General features: G+C 41.5%; 1 protein-coding gene across 2 annotated transcripts in view; it reads right to left on the reverse strand.

Annotated features, from left to right (window-relative positions):
* LOC144682046 (coiled-coil domain-containing protein 158-like) overlaps positions 1 to 25,559 on the reverse strand; it is a 200,675-nt gene that overhangs the window by 80,989 nt on the left and 94,127 nt on the right. For both annotated transcript variants that reach the window (XM_078544325.1, XM_078544317.1), the window contains exons 9-12: positions 17,400 to 17,510; positions 10,380 to 10,494; positions 8,869 to 8,988; positions 2,023 to 2,220 (exon numbers count right to left, since the gene is read on the reverse strand). In XM_078544325.1, coding sequence (XP_078400451.1) covers positions 2,023 to 2,220; positions 8,869 to 8,988; positions 10,380 to 10,494; positions 17,400 to 17,510 — 544 coding nt within the window. The remainder of the gene's footprint in view (positions 1 to 2,022; positions 2,221 to 8,868; positions 8,989 to 10,379; positions 10,495 to 17,399; positions 17,511 to 25,559) is intronic.

A 25,559-nucleotide genomic window follows, 5' to 3' on the forward strand; every position in this document is an offset into this window, starting at 1 on the left:
TTACCCAACCATCTTCAGCTATTTCATCAATGATCTTCCCTCTATTATAAGGTCAGAAATGGGGATATTCACTGATGATTGCACAAAGTTCAGTTCCATTCATAATTCATTAGATGATGAAGCAGACCATGCCCACACACAAGACTTGGACAACATTCAGACTTGGGTTGATGTGCCTACCAACAGATTCATGCTACACAAAGTCCAGGCAATGACCATCTCCAAGTAGAGAGAATCTAGCCATCTCCCCTTGACATTCAACTGCATTACCATCGCTAAACCCCCCACCATCAATATTCTGGGGGTCACCATTGATAAATAAGGTGATTACAAGAACATGACAGAGGCTGGGGATTCAGTGGCAAGTAACTCACCTCCTGACTCCGTAAAGCCTATTCACCATCTACAAGGCACAAGTCAGGGGTGTAATGGAACATTCTCCACTTGCCCAAATGAGTGCAGCTCCAACAACACTCAAGAAGCTCAACGCTATCCAGGAAGAAAGTAGTCTGCTTGATCGGCACCCCATTTATCACCTTAATCATTCACTTCACTACTGTCTCAGTGTGGCAACAGGGTGTACCAACTATAAGATGCACTGCAGCAATTTGCCAAGGCTTCGACAAAGCTCCTTCCAAACCCTTTAGTGCCTAGAAGGACAAGGCAGCAGAGAAGTGCTAAGGGCAGTGTAGGCTGGCTACGTCACCTCAAAGTGGGGTGGCATGGAGGAACACTGGGCAGAATCATCCCAGATTTGCATTAAGTGTGGTAGTGGGCGTGAAAAAAGACGTTTTACCCACCGGCCAAAATGATGGGTTTTCCTGCTGTATCGTCCCCTTCCCGCCTCATAAATCTTGCAGTCACGGGAAACACATGTGATCGTTGGCGGGTAACCTTCGATTTGCCTGCCACAACATTACCTTGCCACTTCCTCACTCCAGATGCTATATTTAAACTGCAGCCGCACACACAGTTCTCAATGCTTGTAGTCCAAGGCTGGTCCAGTGAAGACATGGCTCCAAAAACCAACAACAGTGGCAACACCCGCCCCACACACCGATTCAGTGACGCATCCCTGGGACGCTTCTGGATGCCATGGAGACCCGCCATGATATCCTCTGCCTCTGTTCTGGCCGCAGGAGGCCCATTCGCCTCACCGCTCTGGCTTGGGAGGTGGTGGCAGAGGTGGTCAGTGCCAACACTTCACACAAGAGGTTGGCCATCCTGTGCAAAAAATGGATGAATGATCTCATCCGTGCTGCTAGGGTAAGTCAACCATCTCGCAAATCTCAACTCACCCACTCATACGCCCATCACACATTCATTAGTATCTCATTCACTACCAGCTCAAGGGACATCACCACTCACTGTCTCACACACACCGTCACATCTCCATCTGGTCTCATCACCTCTGGAGACTGCCTCCTCAGCCCTCACCATCTTGAGGCCACTTGCACAGATCAAGATGTGCCCCCACACACACCCTGGGATACCACCCTCCCCCAGCACAGCCGTCGCCCTGCAGCCTCTTCCCTTGCCTGAGGCCAGTTCTCCCCCTTCTCCAAGCAAACCTAGCCCTGCAGCTGTTGAAAAGCCAACCCTGCCTTACGGCTGGTCTAACAGGTAGAGACTGCCTGTGAGCATCCCTAAAAGTGATGTGGTGCTGTCTGTGAAGCCTGGTGCTGATGATTGCGACTAAGTCCCGAGCAAAGTGCAGCTTGCCAGGTGCATGTTGCTTATATACTGTTGTGAAACACGTCAGCGTCCCTGGATGAACATGCTAAAATATTGAAATTAGGTTCCTGATGTGTGATGGCAGGAAACCCGGCCTGTCATTGGCGAGTGGAGCGGACGATCGCAACCTGGTTTCATGACGGCGTAAAACCAATTGTTGGCCTTCTTATCATATTGTCTATTCACGCCTGCCATGACACCCGCCACCAACAGGACCGGATGATTGCTAATCCAATTGAAAAGAGGTCCCTTAATCGAAGAAGTTTGCGAATCACTGTCCTAACTAACCTGACATTGCAACTGATGCTGGTACTGCTCCTTCAGAGAGTTTATCACACCATCCAGCCGCAGTATTTCCTGATTTTTGCATTCCAATTCCTGCTCCAAGTTTTCAACAGAGATGCTAGTACTTGTGCCACGTTCCCACAGCTTCTGGTTTTGCTCTTTTGCCACTTTAAGGTCCTCTTCAATTTTACAATAGTCAGCCTGAAAGTCCAATACATTAAAAAGTGACTATAAGTTGAAAAACACTTATGCCCACAGTAAATAACTTATTAGGACAGTTTTTTTGGAGTTTGGGAAATGGAGGCAATAAGGGCATAATGGGCTGAATGTGCAAGAAATTGCAGTTGGTAGGACCTCATGAACATGTCATAAATGCACGGATGCAATTCCTTTCTTTCTCCCCTCCCCATCCCTCACCTTGACCAGCAGGTCAGGCTTTGCCTGCTGGACCCCTTTATTACTTCTCCAATAAGAATTAAATTGGAGCCACTGGGGGATGAGCTTTGCAGAATCAGGAAGCCACAAACAGAAAAAGGAGCAAAAGTCTGACAGCTCTCAGTTCACTGGAGGCCAATATGCCCAGTGAGATGGGTGGCACCAGCTATAAGAACGAGGCAAGTGGGACACTGTATGGAAGGAGGGGGAGGGATTGCAGACCAGGAAAGCAGTAAGCAGTTTCCTTTTTTTTTCGATTTTGACAGGGAGACTAAGGAGGTCTGGGTAACACCCCTCCTCCGTGCATCTACTGCTCCTGTTCTAGATCCCTGAGTCATTGGGAATAGTCTGTTTCTCTCTGCATTGTACCACTCCTTCATAATTTAAGTACTTCAATCAAAACATTAATTAATCTGAATTTTAATGAAAAATGCCCTAATTTTTCCAAGTCATTTTCTGTATTATATTTCCTCATACCAGGCAGCATCCTGGCAAATCTAAGTTGTCCCCTCTCTATTGCCTCCTTGTAGTGTGAAGCCCAAACTTGCACATAATACTCTAACTGTGATCTTCCGAAGGTTTTATAATGATTCATAGTTCCATGGCAACTTTTATATTCTATACTAGCATTGTGTTATCTTGTCCATTGCCTTATCAACTTGAGGTGGTACTTTTAATGTCTTGTAAAGCTAAATGCCCAAGCTTTGTTGCTCTTGCACATCATCCAGCTTTCTTCCAAAAGTATAATTATTTTAATTTGATGCTTTTAATTGAAGTGTATCACCTCACAATTTACTGACGCTGAATTCCAACTGGCACTTTCTTTTGCCCATTGCACCACTTTATCAACATCCCTTTGCAGCTTCACTTGGTCCTCAGATTTATTTCTATGCCTCCTATTTCAGACTTTTCTGCAAATTTGAATGCCCACATCCAAATCATTGTTCTAACAGTGAACAAAAGCACAATGAGAGCAGCATCATGAGACATCACTATCCATTTTCATCACTGAGAAACTCCTCTCAACTTTCTACTCTCTGGGCGGAATTTAATGTCCTCCCTTGAGGCTCATTTGGTGGCAGGGGGGCATTTAATTGGGCCGGTGGGTGGCGAGTGGGGTCCCCGCCGCTGCCCAGTTAAGTGCCTGACTGGCACTTAATACAGCAAGCTTCTCCTAAAGTAGGTGACACAGGGTTTTTGCTGACTCTCCAGCCTGCAGCCAAGACCCCTGTCACCTACATTAACTTCTGCCCTCTGCTTCTCCCCTTCTAACCAGTTTTGATTCAAATTTGCTACCCTCCTTCCAATTCTATACCTCTTCAACTTCTCCAATAGTCTGCTATTTGGTACCTTGTTAAATGCCTGTTGAAAATCCTTTTGCACATCCACTCAATTTTCCTCATCCATCATGTTTATTATCTCAAAAGAAATTTTATGAAGTTTGTCCAATACAGACTTCCTTTCTGAAATCCATGTTGGTTACATCTAATCAATTTCTCTCTGTCCCAGCACATCAGCTGTTGAAACATTCATCCATGCTTTTGTTACCTCTAGATTTGACTATTCCAATGCTCTCTTTCTGGATTTCTTATCCAATTTAAGAAAACCACCAAGGGAATTCAGGAGAAACTTCTTTACCTGAAGACTGGTGAGAATATGGAACTCACTGCCACAGGTAGTGGTTGAAGCAAATTGTACAGTTGCATTTAAGGGGAAGCTAGACAAGCATATGAGGGCAAAGGAAATAGAGGGTTACGATGATAGATTTAGATAAAGAAAGATGGGGGGTGCTGAAATGGAGCATAAACAGCAGCATGTACTGATTGGGCCAAATGACCTATTTCTCTGCCATATATCCTATTTAGTCTTCCATAAAATTCACCTTAGCCAAAACTCTACGACCATATCCTAGCTCACACTATCCCATTCATCCATCATCCCTGTGCTGGCTGACCTAAGTTGTTTCCTGATCAGGCAATGCCAGGAATTTAAAATTCTTGGCCTTGTCTTCAAGTCACTCCAAGGTCTTATAACTTACCTCCAAGCCCTACAACCCAACGAGATTTCTGCACTTTTCTAATTTTGGCCTATTGCAAGTCTCCAATTTCCATTTCCCCATCATTACCAGCCAGTGATTTTAGCTGCCTAAGCCTTGAGCTCTGGAATTCCCGCTGCCTCTATCTCTCGGTCCTTAAAACCTACCTTTTTGATCAAGCTTTAAGTCGCTTGTGTGGCTAAGATTCAAATTTTGTTTGATAATGCTCCTGTGAAATGTCTTGGTGAACAGCACCCATATCAATAAATTATGCAAGCATGGCCACAGATTTAGCCTTTACTATTTCAAAAAGGGCTACGACTACAGATGGTGATTGGATAATGCGACCAAGATGCAATTCACACCTTGTATTTGCTTGTGAGCCAGCTTTAGATGAGTTAATTAATGATAGTAAGACAAATTGCAAGCAGACTTCTCAATTGACAGCAAAGATAAGCATTACAAAAGTTTATCACTGGAATGGATCCATGGGACCAGGTTTGCATCTCCCAATGGAGGTGTAAATCAGGTCGCAAAATGCTGAACTTAGTTTTTTTTGCAGGTTGGGTCAGGAAGACCTCGTGTGCAAACATTAACACATCTCTTTTGAGGTCAGGTCAGGACTACAGGGAAATTGTATTTCTTCCTGCACACTATTTTCATGTGGGTTTTGTAAGACCTGAAAAAAAACCTGCTTCAAGAGATTGTGACCACTGGGGGAAGTCTGCTGATGAGTCAGGAACATTCTGAAAGGTAAGTGTAAAATGTTTTGACACCTTCAAATATCATTATTAGATGTTATATTGTAATGTAGATATATTTTGATGCAGTGATTCATCATAGGGATCTGTCCTGCAAAAATAAGTTGGCCCTTATGTTGAGCAGCATTGTGTAATTGTTGTAATGCATTACAGTACTTTTCCATTTGTTAAAAGTTCCATAATGGATTAAAGATGTAAAAATAAATGTCCTTTCAGCCTCAGCTGTCATGTTTTCTCTTGTTATTTAAATTGACTGACAGCTCTCCATGTTAAAAAACCCTGCTTTTGAAAGTTGAAAAAAATCTCTGCTCCTGCTCCCCTCCATTAATTGATAGGTACTCTGCTTTGAAATGGAAATGGGATATTTGTTGTGTCAGTTTCAGGCAATGTAGCTGGAAGCTTTTGTTATGACAGCTATTCCAATAATGAATGCTTGGCTGCTAATGGTTTCAACTCAGCAGGTCCAAGAATAATTGAAACTTTTAAGAGGCTTTAATAAGAGATTATACCTTTGATGTGGTTTCTTGTTGCTTCTAAACCTGATGGGTACTTAAAGGATTAGATTTTTGACACAAGTCTTTTTTTCAGTATTAATGATATTGAGCTTTAATTTAGGGCTCTATTAGATTGTTAGAAGTTTAATTTTGTGTGGCCCTTAAGGACTGTACACAATGCATTCTGGCTGAGTGGCTATGGAGAATACATGGAGATAATGGAGGTGGTATGGGGGAATCTGAGGGGGCATGGAGGTGGAATGGGGATGGGTGGGGTGTAGGAAGGCATGGAGATGGCATGGGGGGATCCAAGGGGCATGGAGGTAGCATGGGGTGGATGTGGTTTGAGAGAGCATGGAGATGGCATGAGGGGATCCGAGGGGACATAGAGGTAGCACAGGCAATCTGATAGGGCATGGGATGGGTGGGGGGCAGTGGTGAGGGCTGAAATTTAGGGGGCCTTTAGTTGATGTTGGGAGAACCGAGGTAAGCCTTCTAACCAGCCCTCTTCACCAATCCTCATGCGAACCTGACCTCTGTGTAAAATGACAAAAATCTTGGGCAAAGTTACACATGAGTTGGGTGTGCATTTCGGAAGGTGCAAAAGTGTGTAGGCCAGGTTTTCCCAAGCACACATGAAAATCTGGCCCCTTATCCTTGACAAAGATTATCCAAGCAAGAGTTGCTGTCAGTCGAATCAGAGATGGGATTGATTGGTACTTAGCCTACCCAATCAACATATGATTTACTTTTCAATACCCACTCATGGTGGCATTGGTAGTTTGTCCTATAATAATGTCATGAAATTTTCCAAAAAGAATCTAACTGGAAAATCTTCATTATAGAAAACGAATCAATTGTAGGAAATGTTCTAATCTAAATTATAATTAAAAATAATATGTCAAAATTATTTTTCTGATGTGAAATAGAACAGAGGTATGGTGCTAATGATGAGAGAAGAGAACCAAGGGCATAGTCTGAACAAGGCATTATAACAAACTGCCTTCTCTTCTGACTCATGCATGATGTGAATGAACTTCTTATAAGTGGTGTCCTTGGATCATTTTCCTCTGTGGGATGATTGGAATTCTTATTTTAACCTAGAAGATCAGCAGGTAAAGGAGTGTGTAACAAGCAATGTGCATAAGGGGAACCTGTAGATGTGGCGTACTTGGATTTTTAAAAGGCATTCGAAAAGGTGCCACATCAAAGGTTACTACATAAGATAAGAGCTCATGATGTAGAGGGCAACTTTTAGCGTGGATAGAGGATTGGTTAACCAACAGGAAGCAGAGAGAATGGATAAATGGCTCATTTTCGGGTTGACAAGCTGTAACTGGTGGAGTGCCACAGGGATCATTGCTGGGGCCTCAAATATTTACAATCTATATCAATGACTTGGATGAAGGGACTGAATGTATGGCTGCTGAATTTGCTGATGAGACAAAGATAGGTAGGAGGGTAAGTTGTGAAGGGAACATAAGAAGCCTGAAAAGGGGTACAGATAGGTTTTAAAAAAGTGGGAAAAATTTGACAGATGGAATATAATGTGGAAAAACTTGAACTTGTCCACTTTGGCAGGGAGGACAGAAAAGCAGCATTTAATTTAAATGGAGAGAGATTGTAGAACTCTGCCGTACAGAGGGATCTGGATGTCCTGGTAAATGAATCACAAAAGGTTAGTGTGCAGGTACAGCAAGTGATTAGGAAGGCAAATGGAATGTTGTCATTTATTGCAAGGGGAATGGAATAGGGATGTTTTGCTACAATTACACAGGGCATTGGTGAGACCATATCTGGAGTACTGAGAACAGTTTTGGTCTCCTTACTTAAGAAAGGATATTATTGCATTAGAAGCAGTTTAGAGAAGGTTCACATGACTAGCTCAGTTTGCTGGACAACTGATTTGTGATGCAGAGTGACACCAACAGCACAGGTTCAACTCTCGTACCAGCTGAAGTTGTCCATGAAGGCCCTGCCTTCTCAATCTCGCCCCTTGCCTGTGGTGTGGTGGTCCTCAGGTTAAACTCACCACCAGTCATCTCTCACTGATGAGAGAGCAGCCTATGGTCCTCTGGGACTACAGTGACTTTCCTTTCTTTGACTGATTCCTGGGATGAAGGAATTAATTTATGAGGACAGGTTGGGCCTATATCAATTAGAGTTTTAAAGAATGAGAGGTGATCTTATTGAAACATATAAGATCCTGAAGGGGACTTGACAGGGTGGATTATGAGAGGATGTTTCCCTTTATGAGAGAAACTAAAACTAAGGGCCACAGTTTAAAAATAAGGTGTCTCCCATTTAAGAATGAGATGAGGAGATTTTTTTTCTCTCAGAGGGGTCATTAGGGGATTTGCTTCCCCAGAGAGCAGTGGAGGAAGGGTCACTGAATGCGCTTAAGGCTGATTTAAATAGATTATTATTGACAAGGGAGTCAAATGGTATAGGGGTAGACAGGAAAGCAGCGTTGAGGCCACAATCAGTTCAGCCATGATCTTATCAGGTGGTGTAGCAGGTTCAAGGGGCCGAATGGCCTACTCATTCTTCTCATAGAGTCATAGAGGTGTACAGCACAGAAAAAAGCTCTTTGGCCCTTTGAGTCTGTGCCGATCAAACAAGTACCTACCTAGGTGGGGTGAGTGCCTACCTATTCTAATTCCATTTTCCAGCACTAGGCCCATAGCCTTGTATGCCATGGCATCGCAAGTGCACATCCAAATACTTCTTAAATGTTATGTGGGTATCTGCCTCAACCACCCTTTCAGGCAGTGAGTTCCAGATTCCCACCACCCTCTGGATGAAAATATTCTTCCTCACATCCCCTCTAAACCTCCTACCCCTTACCTTAAATCTATGCCCTTGGCTATTGATCCCTCCACCAAGGGGAAAAGTTCCTTCCTGTCTACGCCATCTATGCCCCTCATAATTTTATACACCTCAATCATGTCTCTCTCAATCTCCTCTGTTCCCAGTCTAATTAGTATATTCATATGTGTAACTGAAAGTCTATGAAAACCAGTTAAAAGCATCTAACAATTGTAATTAACTACAAAAAAAACTACCCTTGATGTATTAAATGTAAATGATTTCAGTTTAAAAGCTAAGCAGCAGCTAAACTTACCATTAACAGTTGGACTCGGCCATTCGTGCTTTCAACCTGTTGCCTGAATTCATCTCTTTCTCTCTTGCAATTATAAATCTCACAATGAGATTGCTCTACTTGCTTTTCCAAGTTCTCTATCTGATGAAACAGCACGAAAGTGCAATGAAGCTATATATCGGTTTAAACAAGGCTGTTTATTTGTGTCATAACACCAGGGGAGCACTTTCTGCACATGCGCACTTGCAGTCTCAGTGTCAGAATGCCAGCTGCGTGCATAAAAACAAACACGTTGGCTTGACACAGACTAACAATAAAGTTCAACTTCCCCATTTTTAGGTCTGTGCAGTCCTTACCAAGTTGCAAGTTCAAATATCTAGTCCACCTCCCACGACACCCACATCCCATGAATGAATAAAAAAAACCTATCGTTTGTCAACTGTTCGCTCTGTATAACTTGCTTTTGATGATTCAGTAAATAAAGAAGGTATATAATCAGAAAATTTCAGTAAATGAGATTCTCAACTTCAAGTGTGGAGAATTAATTGCAATATTTATTTTAAGGACACTTCTTGGTAAAAAAAAAAATCAATAAAACAGTATTTTGACTAAAATATTTAAGAAGAAAAATCATTATCCAATGTGGAACTCAAAAATCATGACCTTGGAATTAAGGGTCACATTATCAACCAAATGAGCTACCCAAACTGTTTGGGAACTCCTTGCACAAAGCCTTAACACTCTGAATCTATTTTAAGAAGGCAGCACTCACAAAATCTCATCGAAATTGCGATCCCATCACAGATTGAGACCCATGATGGATTGTTGCTAGCAAATAAATTATGTTTTTCTATGTGCGACACAGCTACAGTGAAATGCTACAGAGTATTATAATGCCACTTGGTGGTATTACTGGCAACGTACACACCTGTAAATATTGAATTTTAATATTGGAATTCCCGTGGGAAATGCTTACATTGCAGGTTCCAATGCAGTGTGAGACTACTACATTACTATCTCTTTTTAATAGATCCAAACTCCTGCCGCTGATTGGACATGTACTCTGACCTCCCTGTTGTGTACAGTCAATAAAATTCTACGTTGATGTTCCACAACTAAAGTATCATTTTAATTTAATCATTGGCAACTTCTGCATAGTTCTTGTTATGATACAACAATATAATGTATGCACAGTATATTGTTTACAATGCATTATGTGATAAACCCTGAAAATTAGTATTGTTACATTGGATTTGTGGATTACCTAGGCAGTGACTTGAACCTTTTCCAAGTTTATTTGGTTAGGAGGGAAGTGTGCCTTTTGCAGATATTGCTACCAGAACAAAAAGTGACATGAATTGTTTAACCCACTCCTTTACAAGGTGTGTCTCTCGTATTTCCAATAAGGTGGCTAGGAAAGAGAATGTTGCTGACATCAAACAACTCCTATTTTTTTTTGTGCCATTACATTTCTTTTTTTTTAGGCCAGAGCAACTAAAAGAAGCTATTGTATAAATATATGTTTACCAGACCTTCTCCTCATATATCTTTTTCGCTTCCCGTAATTCAGTTCGCAGGTGGCAGACTGTGGACTCCAGTTCTGTAAGCTGTCGTGAGTACATCGTGCTCTGATTCCTTGCCTGCTCTCTGGATGCAGGAAAAATACTGAATTTTTTTCAATACGTAACACCGGAAAAAATAGTTGTGAATTTAAATGTATATTCTACAGTCATAAATATGATTAAACTCCAAACAGCAACTCCAATAAAACAAACAGGATGGTAAAATTTAATATTTAAATGTTTTATAACCTTGAAATATTTGGTACTACCACCACGTTCCTCCTTCCATCAATTACCACAATTAGAAACATTCCCAAAATCAACAGAACTCAACTAAGCAAACATGACTCTAAATGGATTAACAATAACATTTGAGCAGAAATAAAGAGGAAAAGTAAGGATGTAAAAATTCTGCAGAGGCAAGGGGTGCTGTTCACTGGGATTACTGAGAAAATACAGAACGTTGTCAGAACTATAACCAGTGGAGCAAGCAGAAACCTGGAAAAGGGCATAGCAGCTGACGCTAAGAACAACAGTAAAAGATTCTTTATGTACCTAAACAGTAAAAGGTCCATTTAAAGAGATGAAAACCGTAATTGTTACAAATGGGTTTGAAACAGAAGATGACCATAAAACTAAAAATTCTAAATGATGACATGGGAAGGCATGAGCAGCATGCCCATTCCAAAGAACGATATCTCAAGTGAAAGGAAGGGAGAAACTTAAAACATTTTCTATCATGAGAGAAAAAGCATTGAGAAAACTACTGGGACTAAAGGTTGACAAGTCCCCTGGACCTGAAGGCCTGCGTCCTAAGTACTTAAAAGAAGTGGCTGCAGAGATAGTAGATGCATTGCTCATAATCTTTCAAAATTCCCTAGATTCTGGAAAGGTCCAACTTGATTGGAAAACCACAAATGTGACATTTCTATCCAAGAAGGGAGGCAGAAAGCAGGAAAGTATAGGCCATTTAGCCTAACATCTGTCACTGGGAAAATGCTGGAATCCATTATTAAGGAAGTAATCAAAGGACATTTAGAAAATCTTAAAAGTCAGGCAGAGTCAACATGGTTTTACATATGAACAAGGAGCAGGAGTAGGCCATTCCTGCTCTGCCATTTAATAAGATCATGGCTGATCTGATAGTAACCTGAAATCTGCATCCTACCTGCCCTGATAACCTATCACCCCCTTGCTTACCAAGAATCTATCCACCTCTGCTTTAAAAATGTTCAAAGACTCTACTTTCACTGCCTTTTGAGGAAGAGTTCCAAAGACTCACGACCCTCTGAGAGAAAAAAGTTCACCTCATCTCCGTTTTAAATGGGCAACCATTTTTAAACCGTGACCCCCGGTTCTAGATCCTCCCACAAGAGGAAACATCCTCTCCACATCCACCCTGTCAAGACGCCTCAGGATCTTATATGTTTCAATCAAGTTGCCTCTTACTCTTCTAAATTCCAGTGGATACAAGCCTAGCCTTTCTTCAAAAGTCAACCCACCCATTCCAGGCATTAGTCTGGTAAACCTTCTCTGAACTGCTTCCAACGCATTTACATCCTTTCTTAAATAAGGTGACCAATACTATACACAGTACTCCAGATGTGGTCTCACTAGTGCCTTGTACAACTGAAGCATACGCAGCCCCCTACTTTTGTATTCAATTCCCCTCGCAATAAATGATAACATTCTATAGGCTTTCCTAATAGCTGCATACTAGCCTTTTGCAATTCATGCACTAAGATACCCAGATCCTTCTGCATTTGTGAAAGGGAAATTGTGTTTGACAAATTTATTAGAGTTCTTTGTGGATGGAGCAAGCAAGGTGGATAAAGCATAACCAGTGGATGTAGCATATTTGGATTCCAGAAGGCATTCAACAAGGGGCCACATAAAAGATTACTACACAAGACACGAGCTCATGGTTTTGGGAGTGAAAAATTGGAAGGATAAATGATTGGTTAACCAAAAGGTAACAGAGATTTGGGACAAGCGGGACATTTTCAGGTTGGCAAATTGTAACTAGTGGGTTGTCACCAGGATCAGTGCCAGTCCTCAACTATTTACAATCTATATTAATGACTTGAATGAAGGGACTTAGTATATTGTAGCCAGATTTGCTGACAATACAAAGATAGATAGGAAAGCAAGTTGTGTGGAGGGTACAAAGAGTAGGCAAAGGGATATGTATAGGTTAAGTGAATGAGCATAACATTGGCAGATGGAAAAATAATGTGAGAAAATGTGAGGTTGTCTATTTTGGCGGGGAGAATTGAAGACTGCAGAATACTGAGGGACAAAGGAACCTGGCAGTCCTGGTACATGAATCACAAAAAAGTTAGCATGCAGTACAGCAAATAATTAGGAAGGAAATGGATTGTTAGCCTTTATAACAAGGGGGATGGGGTATAAAACCAGGGAAGTCTTGCTACAACTATATAGAGCATTGGTGAGATCACACCTAGAGTATTGTAAAAGGTTTTGGGAATGAATTTTATAGCCACAAATTGAGTGGGTGGATGGGCTGCTTCTCCCCACCCCACTGCGCTTACATAAAATATGGCATAATGACATTAGCCATACATGTGTCATTACACTGGCCTCTGCCATTAAGGAAGGCGAGCGAGCGCTGAAATTGGAAGCTCACCCACGACTTTAAAAAGAACAATTAACAAGCTATTGAGTTTGTAAATGACTCAAGTGACTGCAATTTTCTACTGACCATTTCACTTTTTGGTAGCCAGGTTAGAAAATGTTTGGGGGTGATTTACGCCAGGTATGAGGTGGCAGCACAGGGGCAGATGAAAGAGCCTGCAAATGGGACCATGGCTGCATGTAGCAGCAGAGCCTGCTGATGATGGTGGCAGCATTTGGATGTTATTAGACTTTATTTATTCACTGGTTTAGGCCAACATGACAAACAGGGAGAGATTGAGATGGCAGGGGATCTTTAAATTGGTGGCCATGATCAACTTTCAGATCACAGCAATACCCTTCTCCCACCTGATGTCCTGGCCTAGACGCCCGGTTGGGCACAGAGCCCCTTTCCAATGCAAACTGGCCACCTTCCCGCTTGGTGGCCAATAATGGGCCATCTGGCTTGATTGACATGCTGAGATGGTGGGGACGGGAGCAACAGACCACACACTTCTCATTGCTCCACCCTCATCCTGCTGAAAACCGTAAAATCCAGCCCCCCCTCTCCTTACTTAAGGAGGGGTAAACTTGTATTGAAGGCAGTTCAGAGAAGCTTCACCTGGGATGAAGGGGTTATCTTATGAGGAAAGGTTGAGCAGATTGGGTATGTATTCACTGCAGTTTAGAAGAATGAGAAATGATCTTATTGAAATATATAAGTTTCTGAAGGGACTTGACAGGGAAGACACTGAGAGGATGGAGGGAATTTAATGAGGGCACGTGGGGGGCCCGACGTCTGCCACCAAAATTGATGGCATCTGTGCCCACCTGGTCTCTGCATGCTCAAGGGAGTTCAGTCCCTAATTGAAAGCGGGAACCCTGTTACCTGGGCTCCCAGCTCCACAGGGGACTTTTAATTGTAAACATCCCCCAGTGCAGTGGGAACCCCGACCCTGAGAAGCTGCTGGCCAATCAAAAGCTGGCCGTACTGCATTATCGGCAGCATCACCTGGAGTGGTGACTGCTGCCGGCCCCACCCCACCCATTCTGCATGTAAACCGGCAGGGTCTGCTAGGTGGTCTTCCTCACATGGCGAGATCCCCCTGCCACTGGTTGAATACTATTGATTGCTCACTTAAGGGCCTTAACTGGCGTCTAGGTGGAAAGGCCACCTGCAAGCCTTCCCACCCCAGACTTAATCGGAGGAAGGCAGGAAGATGGTGGATCTCCATCCCGCAATTGCATGCACCCACTCCGCCTAAAAATTTGCAGGAGGGGTGGGGCATTAAATTCCTCCCAATGTTTCCCCTCATATGGTTTCAAAATAAGGAGTCTCCAATTTAAGACAGATATGAGATGGGATTTCTTCTCTCAGAGGGTCATTAGTCTTTAGAATCCTCTACCCGAGAGGGCAATAGAGACTGAGTCATTGAATATATTCAAGACTGAGTTAGACAGCTTTTTGATCTACAATGGAATCAAGGGTTATGGGGATAGGCAGGAAAGTGGAGCTAAGGCTACAATCAAATCAGCCATGATCTTATTGAATGGCGGAGCAGGTTTAAGGGGCCAAATGGTCTACACCTGCTCCTATTTCTTATGTTCTTATGTAAACTGAAAGACTTCAGCATGTACAAGATGGAACTTCTAAAGCAGGTTACGTGTATTCAAAACAAATAAATTCCCAGTGTTAGATGGTTTTTACTCTAGGGTGCTGAGAGTAGGGAGCAGAATTCTGAGACACGAACAATCATATTGAGTAGGCACCAACGGACACTGGGGAAGTTCCAGTCAATTGGGAACAGGCAAATATGATACACATATTCAAAAAGGGTCACAAAGCAGACAAAGAAAGCTACAGATTTAATTCAAAAACAAAAATTGCTGGAAAAACTCAGCAGGTCTGACAGCATCTGTGGAGAGGAAAACAGAGTTAACGTTTCGAGTCCGTATGACTCTTCATCAGAACAATTTTTGTTTTTGTTTCAGATTTCCAGCATCCGCACTATTTTGCTTTTATCTACAGATTTAATTAGTCTTTTTGCATCCCATATAAAATAATGGAGTTAGTTATCAGGAATAAGCTTGAAAATCACCTGTGCAATAATAAACTGCTAGACAGCAGTCAACATGAATTCTAAGGTTAAGAACCTGCCTGACTAACCACCTCTATTTCTTTGAGGAAGTGACAATGTAACTGGATTGTAGAAAACCTTATGGACTTGGTGTACCTTGGCTTTTAAAAGGATTTTGCCTTTCCACATGAAAGATTATCAATTGAAACTGAAATGGGGGGTTTAGAGTAAGCCCAGGAATTGGATATAAAAGCAGCTGAAGTGCTCATTAGAAGGGTTATATGTGTTATGTGCTACCAGGGTTTGAAGCTGAGACAATTTCCATTCTAATTTACATAAATTACCTCATGCAGAAACTCAATGCAAAGTGGTCAGAGTTGCAGATGATATCAAACTGGGAAGGGCAGGGGAATCAGCTGTTGCAGCTCAGAAATTACAGAATGAGCTGGACTAAATAAATGTGGCCAAAACAACAGATGAAATTTAATACAGACAAGTATAAAATGCTACATATAAGAAAGAAAAGTACATGATATGCATATTCCACCAATGGTGTTGAAATAGTGGACGACACTAGATATGTCCAATTAATGCAGAATAATAAATAAAGAAAATAGCATGTTTGAGTAAATAACAAAAATAGTGGAATGTAAGTCAAAGGATATAATGATCAAACTAAATAGTGCTCCCCAAAGACTGAACCTTAAATACTTCATGCAGTTTTAGTCACCAAGAAACAAGAAAGACATGCCAAAGGGAACGTCTATGGTACATGTAAAGAAACAAAAGATGTTTCTAGAGTAGGTGTGAGTGGCAGAATGCTGAACAACTGCCACCCAAAAGCAAAGGAAGAGAAAAACAAGGCAGTAATACCAAAACCTGCAAAGATAAAGGAGACAAAACTTGAACTTGAACCAATCCCTTTGACCTTGCAACAACCACCCTTTTGTAATTTAGAGCCAAATGTTCCTCTGGGTTTGGGGAAACCCAACTGCACACTTTCACAGCTGGCAAACTGCATATCTGTCCCACATGTGAATTCAAACGCCATTTTTGCCCTTTGACACTGGAGTTAAGTTCACAGTACAGTTTGCAAGCCAGGAACCAGTGCAGGAGGAGTGTGGGTGTGGAGGGGTTCTCCAACACAGTATCCCAGCTCCCAACAGGGTTTAAAAGTCCTTAATCCCTATCTCTCACCTCCCTCACTCCCCACCCATTCCGATGCCAGCCCATACCCTCTCAATGCCATGCATCCTCCATAGCTACATATCAATGGAACATTTCTGGTGGGGGGAGGTGCAGGGGGAAATGGGCTTCTCACCATCTGTTAAAAGCCTCCATATCATTAATACTGAAAGAAAAATTGCATTTTTCCAGGTGTGAAAAAAACCTTCTAATATTTGTAATCCTATTAGCTGGTGTCAACAAACCAGAAGGAAAGAACAGGTTCTCATTTCAATTTCAAAGCAGAGTGCCTGTCAATCAATATAGGGAAGCAGATGATTAGATTTTTGCAAGTTTAAAAACCAGTCTTTTTTTTTAATTAGCCAGAACCATTTATATCACAATAGAAAAGACAACAGCACAGGTTGACAGACCTCAGCGGGGGCAGGTGAGCATTTTGCACATGAACAAAGGCCAGAGGAAGATGGGAATGCTGACTAAAATCACATTTCCTCCAAAGTGTGGCCATTTCTGCACTGAGTACCGTCGCCGAACTGTGGCAAAAATTTGTCCCTTAATCTCTCCTGTCTTCAACCCATCACAGACCTTCCCTTTTATTCTTTTTCAAACCCTCCCTCTTTCACTTGCTTGAAATCTATTACATTTCTAACATTTCCAGTTCTGATCAAAGATCCTCAAACTGAAATGTTAACTCTGTTTCTCTCTCCATGGTCACTGCCTGACCTGCTGAATATTTACAACATTTTCTCTTTTTAATTCAGATTTACAGCATCTGCAGTATTTTATTTTTGTATTAGTGCTCCATAACTGCAGGATTCACTTCATTTGACATATTTCATTAAAAAGCTAGTCCATTAAATTTCACATCCTTGTTAACATATATATCTACAATTTGATACCTGATAACCAAGTTCAAAGTATATCAAAGTAACAAGCACCAAGGGACTTGTATGGTTTTTCAACTCTTCAAAGAGTCATCTAAACAATGACGATAATGCATGGTGGATTCTACAAACCAATTGCAAAGATGGAATGTACTAATTGATTTTCCTGTAGATCTTCCTGCGTCTTTTTGGCAAAGGTTTATACTTACTGTATGGCCTCCACTTGATTCTGGAAACTTGTGGCAAAGCTGCGAGAACGGTTTACTTTTCCAGTTAGTGCTGACAATTCTTGTTCATGTTCATGATTCAGCTGCTCTATTCTATGAAAGAAGGATTAGGAGTTACCCTATAATTCACCACATGGTACCTTTTTGTTTTAAAAGATACACACAAAAAATATATTTTCAAAGTACTGTGCAAAGATTCTTTGAGAGGATCACAATATTGCTGCCCTTTTAAAAGGAATATCAATTAAGAACAAGGAACAACTTTATTTATTTTCATTTATATGTTTTTTTATAAAAATCAACAGAAGTTGATCTCCCATGACATCTCTCCACCAGACTTGGATTTTTATTGTTTACGGGGTGCCCAGGTGCACACTAAGCTTTCCTTCTCAATAGGGGTGGGGGAGAAATTCTGGCTGACTATTAATTAGTCAGTTCATACCTGGATTTAAGGGCAGAATCTTCCGGTCGGCGAGCGGGGGCAGGCCCGACACGCTGACGTGTAAAATGACGTGCGATGACGGTGGGCATGCGTCCCGACATCATTGCTCGCCATCGTATTATTTCATTCGGCGGACACTCACCAGAGTCGGCTGCGCACTCACCGAAATGTCAACGGCCTAATAAGGTCATTAAGATATTAACTAAAGTAACTAAGAACGCTGCCCATCCAACCTTAAGGTTGGCGGAAAGGCGAAAAGCCCAAGCGGCCTTCGTGTTTTTCAGTAAACCTCATGGTAGGCGGGTGGGAAGAGGTTTCCTGAAGCTTTTATAAAATAAATTAATTAATTTTCCCACCTTTACAAACATGTCCCAACTCATGTGACATGAGGGGACATCTTTGAATAAATATTCAAATCCATTTTTAAATTATTTTCATAACCATTCAATCTCTCTCAGGCAACTCTGTGCCTCAGGGAGATTGCTGGGCTCTTTCATGCGCATACGCGAAAGAGCACTGGCCCCTCCTCTCCCTCCTCTTCCTGCCTGCACAGGTAGCGCTGAGCACTATCAGCCGCATATTACGCTGGGCAGGTCTTAATTGGCCCACCCATCTAAAATGGCGGCACGCAGTCGGTCACGGGCGCCGATTGGCTCCGTGCCCGCCTCCGCCCGCTCCCACCCAGCCCACCCGCCTGCCATAGGAAAAATCCAGGCCTAGTAAAGTCAGTCTAACATTATGCATGGTGGGGGTTGAGTAGAAGGTTGCAAGCTAAAGCCTTGATTTAGTTGTCAGAGTCAAGGAAGGGTAGGATTTAATACTTGATTATCTTGTTATTTCTCCTCTCACATGACAGTAAAATAGACCATTGTCTGATCTAATCAGTGTTCAGGAGCCAATTCTTGACATTCCTTTTCCTCTATTCACCCAGACTACAATTTTTATTGCAAATTGGTAGAGAAGGTGTTGGATAATACTGTGAGCACCCCGATTATTGCATTACAGTAAGTCCTCACTTTAAGTTCTGACGGACTCGAAACATCAACCGCATCCCTCTCCGCAGATGCTGTCAGACCTGCTGAGATTTTCCAGGTATTTTTGTTTTTGTTCTAGATTTCCAGCATCCGCAGTATTTTGCTTTTATCTCACTTTAAGTTGCTCCACTTAACGTCATTTTAGTTTCAAGTCATTTACTCTTTAGGGCCTATTTTCCGATTTGCGCCTCCATTTTCATTTTTATGTCATTTAGTTGCGTCAGCGTGGAGTTACGCATCGTCATTGCAGATCAGCATACAACAAGTGAAAGAAATCCTACTGACACGAATCTGTGGATATCCAGGCAAAGAATATTGGAAACCCATCTGAAGGTGTTTGGAGGGCTTGGGTAGCCATTTGTGACACAGGATTAAATATTTTCTTCAAAGGATGAAGAACACTTGGGAAGAAAATCATGGGGGCAACTAATCGCAATGTGAAGAGATAAAAGGAGATGTGAAAACGTAATGCAGCATTTCATAATTGAAAGGTTACTAAAAGATATTTTTAAAAATACATTTAGCTGTATGACTGGAAGAGCTGCAGAAGAAAACACTTAGGGGACAAGGTTTCTGAGCCTTACAGAGGAAAACATAGCAGAGATTTTCTGTGGATTTTAGGGAAAAGGTCCGAGGACCCAGGGTCAGAGATTGCTCCCCAGCTACTAATCAAAGAACAATCAAATTACACAGCACAGAAGGTAGCCATTCAGCCTATCATGCCTATGTTGGCTCTTTGAAATACTGTAGCTATCCAACTAGTCCCTTTCCCCTGCTCTTTCTCCATGGTCCTGCAATATTTTCCCTTCAATTTAAAGTGTTTCTTTTATATTTAGTGACTTGTTTTATTTTGAAAGTTATTTCAGCTAGGAATGCACAGTGCTGCACATATATTGTACAGATTTTCAATGTGTACATTGCTTTTTCCAGGCAAGAAATGTCCGAAAGAACCTAACTCCGGCTTTAGCGTTGACTCCCACGATCTACTTAAAGTTGTTTCACTTTAAAGTCGTTATTTTCAGGAACGCAATTGCAACTTTAAGTGCGGACTTGCTACAAATGATCACAACCTCAGACAGATACTCACCTTGATACTCCAGCTCTGGGATTTAAGACTCTCAGAGCAAATACTCTATTGGCAAAGGATACTGCAGTGAACAGAACATGACAGGAGTTTTCATAGTGTTAATACCAACCACAACACCACCTACAAGCGTAACAAGCACTGCAGTTAAATGTTGATACTTTTAGAATGGTGCTTTCCATTAATAAAGCCCTAACATAGAAGTTTTCAATGTATGTTGAGATGGAATGTTGCAGCCCATACAACATTTTTAAGACACAATAGATTGTATTTGCCAAGTACTCAAGACATCAGAAAAATAGCTAGAAAATATTGAATCAAACACTAAAATGAAGAAAAAAACATTCCATTTATCTAGTGCCTTATCACACCTCAAAAACATCCCAAAGCATTCCATATTGAACAAATTTCTTTGAAGCTCAAAGATTAAAAATGTAGTAGCCATTCTGCACACATTAAGGTGTCACAAAAACCAACAGATTGATCAGAAAGAGGAATGTTAGCTGGGACAATGGGCAAAATTTATCATCTCATTGAAAGGACCCCACCTTTGACTGTGTAACACTCCCTCAGCACTGCACTGAAGTACAGATTATTGCTGTAATATTATTATATTATGTTATGCTAAACCTTTATAAAACATATAGACCCCAGTTGGAGTATTGTGTTCAATTAGAAGCACCACATGTTAGAAAAGATGTCAAGGCCTTAGAGAAGATGCAAGAGGGATTTACTAGAAATGAGAAACGGTAATGAGAAACTTCAGTCATGTGGAGAGACTGGAGAAGCTGGAGTCAAAGCTGAGAAGGTTAAAAAGAAATTTGATTGAGGTTCTCAAAGTCATGAACCGTTTTGATACAGTAAATAAGGATAAACAATTTCTCATGCCAGAAGGGTATTCTTCTCAAAGAGAATGGAGTATAAAAATAAGGAAGTGTTGCTAAAACAATACAAGGCACTAGTTAGGCCACGCCTGGAATACTGTGAACAATTTTGGTCCCCTTATCTAAGGAAAGATATACTGGCATTGGAGACAGTCCAAAAATGGTTCACTAGGTTGATCTTGGGGATGGAGGGATTTTCTTATGAGGGGAGGTTGAGTAGGTTGGGCCTGTACTCATTGGAGTTTAGAAGAATGAGAGGCGACCTTATTGAAACATATAAGATTCTTAGGGGGCTTGACAGGGTAGATGCTGAGAGGTTGTTTCCCCTTGTGGGAGAGTGTAGGACTAGAGGGCATAATCTCAGAGTAAGGGGGTGCCCATTTAAAACAGAGATGAGGAGGAATTTCTTCTCTCAGAGAGTAATGAATCTGTGGAATTCTTTACCACAGAGGGCTGTAGAGGCTGGGTTATTCAGTATATTCAAGGCTGAGATAGACAGATGTTTAATCAGTAAGGGAATCAAAGGTTATAGGGAAAAGGCAGGAAAGTGGAGTTGATGATTATCAGATCAGCCATGATCTCATTGAATCACAGAGCAGACTCGATGGGTCGAATGGCCTACTTCTGCTCTTGCATCTTATGGTCTTAGAAGGGTTGGTAACCAGATGACACAAATTCAAGATGATTAGCTAAGGAACCAGTACTGACATGAGAAAACATTGATTTATTTAACAAGCTGCTGTGATCTAGAATGCACTGCCTGAAAGGACAGCAAAAACTCTTTCAATAGTAACTTTCAAAATGGAATTGGATAAATACTTGAAGGGGAAAAAAATTACAGTTCTATGTCGAAAGAGTAGGGGAGTGGGACTAACTGGATAGCTCCACTGGAGCCATCACAGGCACGATGAGCTGAGCTGCCTCCTTCTGTGTAGTATCATTCTATGTTTCTATGAAAATGTAACAGCAAACGTAAAATCAAAATTCTTAATTGTTGGGCTAGTAGAAAGTTCTGAACAACGCTTTATGCGCACTAATGGTATCCACTCCAATAAACGTTTGATTTCAGCTAAAATATTGTAGAGCAATTCCTGAGTAAAGGTGGCTGCCACCTCACAGGAGAAGAGGAACTGGAGGGAGAATTAGTGTTGTATTTTTGAGTTGGATCCCCAAGTAGCTTGCATTCACAGCAGCAGTGATGAGTGCCAGGAGCTTAGTCCTCTTACAGTAACACATCCCAAGAAAGTACTGAAGTGCACATATATTTGAATTCAATATATCATCCTCTTTAATAGTTTAAATTAACAGTGGAATGATATTAAATATAAGTCATTATTCGTACACTAATGATGCATCATACCATTTTATTGCATACATCGATAGGAATGCATACAAAGATAGGAATTTTAGATTTCCTATCTTTGTTGTGGTTTTCTATAAATCCAGTTCAGCCTCCACATAAAAAGGAATGAGTCAGCATTCATTGGAAAGGGAGAGGGGAACCCCCTTAAACATGGTCATTTTTGAACCATTCAGAAAACATACAGTGATCCTCCCATCCCTGTTGAATTATAACATCCAACTTTTTAAAAATTGAATCATAGAACAATAGATGACTAAATAAATGCACACAAAAAGAATAAGAATCACTAAGTAGACCAAATCAGAAAAGCACTGAGGCATGATTATACGGCGAGACCTGTACTCAAAGGAGAAGGGAAAGTGTAAGTTAAAATCTTAAACATTCCTCAAAACTTATTTATTCTTCAGATAGGAATGCTGTAAGCGAAAGGAGTAGAGAAAAATGGAGATGTGAATCTCCAGGAGTTAATTTTGAGGCAAGCCTCAATTAGATATAAAAGTACTTAACTTGAGCACCAATTCAAGACAATAATACTTGCAAACTATTCCATGTAGCAAACTTGAGCTTGCCAAGATAGACTATTTATAGTTTAGTCTGTTATGACACAGCAGTTGGCAGAGGGAATCTTTAAACAACTGTCATAACCTATATTTTCAGTTTGTATGTTTGAGTTGCAACTCTGAATTCAGAAATGAAAGAAGCCTCTGGAGGTTTTTTATATAAATTAAATTAAACATTTATTAATTTTAAAAAGAAATTAAACACATACACGTCTGCAAATTACTACCATAATAACCATTAAACAAATCCCCAAATTAATCACTCCCAGGTAATCTTCCCCAAGGCAACAATAACCCATAGGCTTAAACAGACACCAGGCAAAGCACATTTTATCTTATGAATTCAAAATGAGGTCCCTTTCAATGTGTTCCTTTGCAGACACAGTGATAGGCTTACAGGCTTAGATCTTACATGCCTTTGACTTCCACACACACAACTTTTCTGTATATACCTAGCCTTCCCTTTGAATGCAAATTCTCATTGTATCACCAGGCCCTTTGAACTCCACCTCTTCTAACAATAAAACTCCTTTCACAGTACCAATTTTATTAGTAATATAAACATATTGCTTGGTGTCTCCCAGCTAGCTGCAAGATTTCACCCCCAGTCTTTGAATGGTTTATTCAACAAAATGTAAATGTACTCTTTATCTTACTGTTTAACATCTCAAAACTACTATGCATCAAAGCACCCAGACTAGCTGGCTTTAATCTAATTAAGGCACATACACTCACACACAGAGACACAGACTATACTACAAGTCCAATTTAAAATAATTTCCAATAACATTATATACATTAACATCTCTTCATGGCAGGTCCATGGCACAAGCAGAATAATCCCAAGCTGCTCATTTTAGCTTATGAGCAAGGATGTATTCTACCACACATCCAGCCAAATATTATTCTTTTATCGCTTTCACTAACTGCCAAGTTTCATATAAATGATTGGTTGCTCCATGTAAAACACAAAACTTTTTATACCTGAACAAAATGCTGTTTTCCATACAGAGAGGACAGATGTGATGGAAGGTAAAATTTCAGGCACAATTTAAGGTTCAAATTTCAGGTGTAGTAATAGGAATGCTCTATGTCATTGCCTAAATAGTGTGGAGGAAATTGCCAAGTACGCAGCTCACCCGTGCTTCAAATTAAAAATATATGGGGAAAAAGTTGGGGGGGGGCCAAGTGTGGGAGCGGGCGCGAATGGGTGCGTCTCCGATCGGCACCCCCAATCGGGGGCACGCCGCCATTTTACATGGGAGGGCTAATTAAGGCCCGTGCAGCGTGACGTCCGCCAGGAAGCACTATGCGCTCCCTGTGCAGGTGGGTGGGGGGGGGGAGATTCCCTCAGTCGGGAGTGCGCTCTTTCACGCATATGCACGAAAGAGCGCACAGATCTCCTTGCGGCTAAGTGCTGCTTCAGGGACACTGTTACATGAGTTGGGACATGTCCATAACTTTTATTGAAACTTTTATTGAAAATTTAAAAACCCTCATGAAACTTCATCCCGCCGTGGATGAGGTTTCATGCTTTTTCCGAAGCCTACCAGGGCTCCCGGCTTGCCCGCCAACCTTAAGATTGGATGGGCAGGTCCATTAATGACCTTAATTAGTTTTTCAATGGCCTCCATTGACAGGTCGGTGGGCGCACAGCTGACTCGGCTGCGCCCCTGCCGACCTGAAAATGGAAATGACGCGGGGTGTTGTCGGGAGTTCCACCCAACGCCATCCCGCGCCATTTTATGCGTTGGCGAGCGGGTCCCCCCCCACCACCCCCCCTCCCACCGACCAGAAGATCCTGCCCACGAAGTACGATATCCACATAATAGCAAGAGTTGAAACAGATCAGAAATGGGCTTACAAAAAGCAAGGCTCATGTTGCAGGTAAACGCAATAGGAATGTGTAAAGTTTGGGTTTTCACCTGTTTAACATGAACCTGGAACATGAAACACAAAATGCCAACAAATTACCCGATGGACCGAAAAATTCCAAAAGAAAACAAGATAGTTGGAGTACTGGATAGCCAAGGATCAAGGAATTTAAATTAATTTGACATTTTATGATTTTATAGTGGAGCTTTTTCTGAATGCTGAATAATTGCCACATGAGAAAAGATACATCGCCTCAATAAAATCTTCCTCCCAAGAGTCGCATTAAATAACTGGCCATTCCAAGGGAAGCTATGAGTATCCAGGGCTCTGTTTGAAAGAGTAGCTCCTGCCTTTACGGTGTGAGGTTGGTAAGACTGTCAAGACCAGGGATTCACCAATTATTGGTTAATCTCCTAAATAAAAAAATGATTAGACATATAACTTGAAACTGCATTTCCTTAAAGTGGCAGGGAGGCATTCAGAAGTCTCAGGTGCAAGCATTTAAATACGTGTTTCCCAGTCAATAAGGAAATGTCAATCACCAGAGCAGGTGGACAGTTGAACCTACAGTGACAAAATGCTTGTTTTGTCACATTTTCCCCTCCCTCTCCGAAGAACATGAGATTTAAGTAGCAGTTGTCTAATTGCTTATTTATGCTTCCTGGAACAACTGTGGGTGCTTCAGGGCACACTGCAGGAGAAGGTTTAGCGACAATGTTCTTGTGAATCTTTTTGTATCTGACACAACAAAGCTGTCCTGTCTGGCCTATAGCAGTTTTACACTTGAATCCTGCTTACTGCTCCATGGGATACAAAATTATACCGAGACTATAAGCAGATCTGTCTGAAATGAAGTAGTTTTGAAGTGCAGATCTATTGTTGATTCTAGTTCATAGTTTT

This window comes from Cetorhinus maximus, chromosome 1, assembly GCF_964194155.1.
Source record: "Cetorhinus maximus chromosome 1, sCetMax3.hap1.1, whole genome shotgun sequence".
NCBI classification, from domain to species: Eukaryota; Metazoa; Chordata; class Chondrichthyes; order Lamniformes; family Cetorhinidae; genus Cetorhinus; species Cetorhinus maximus.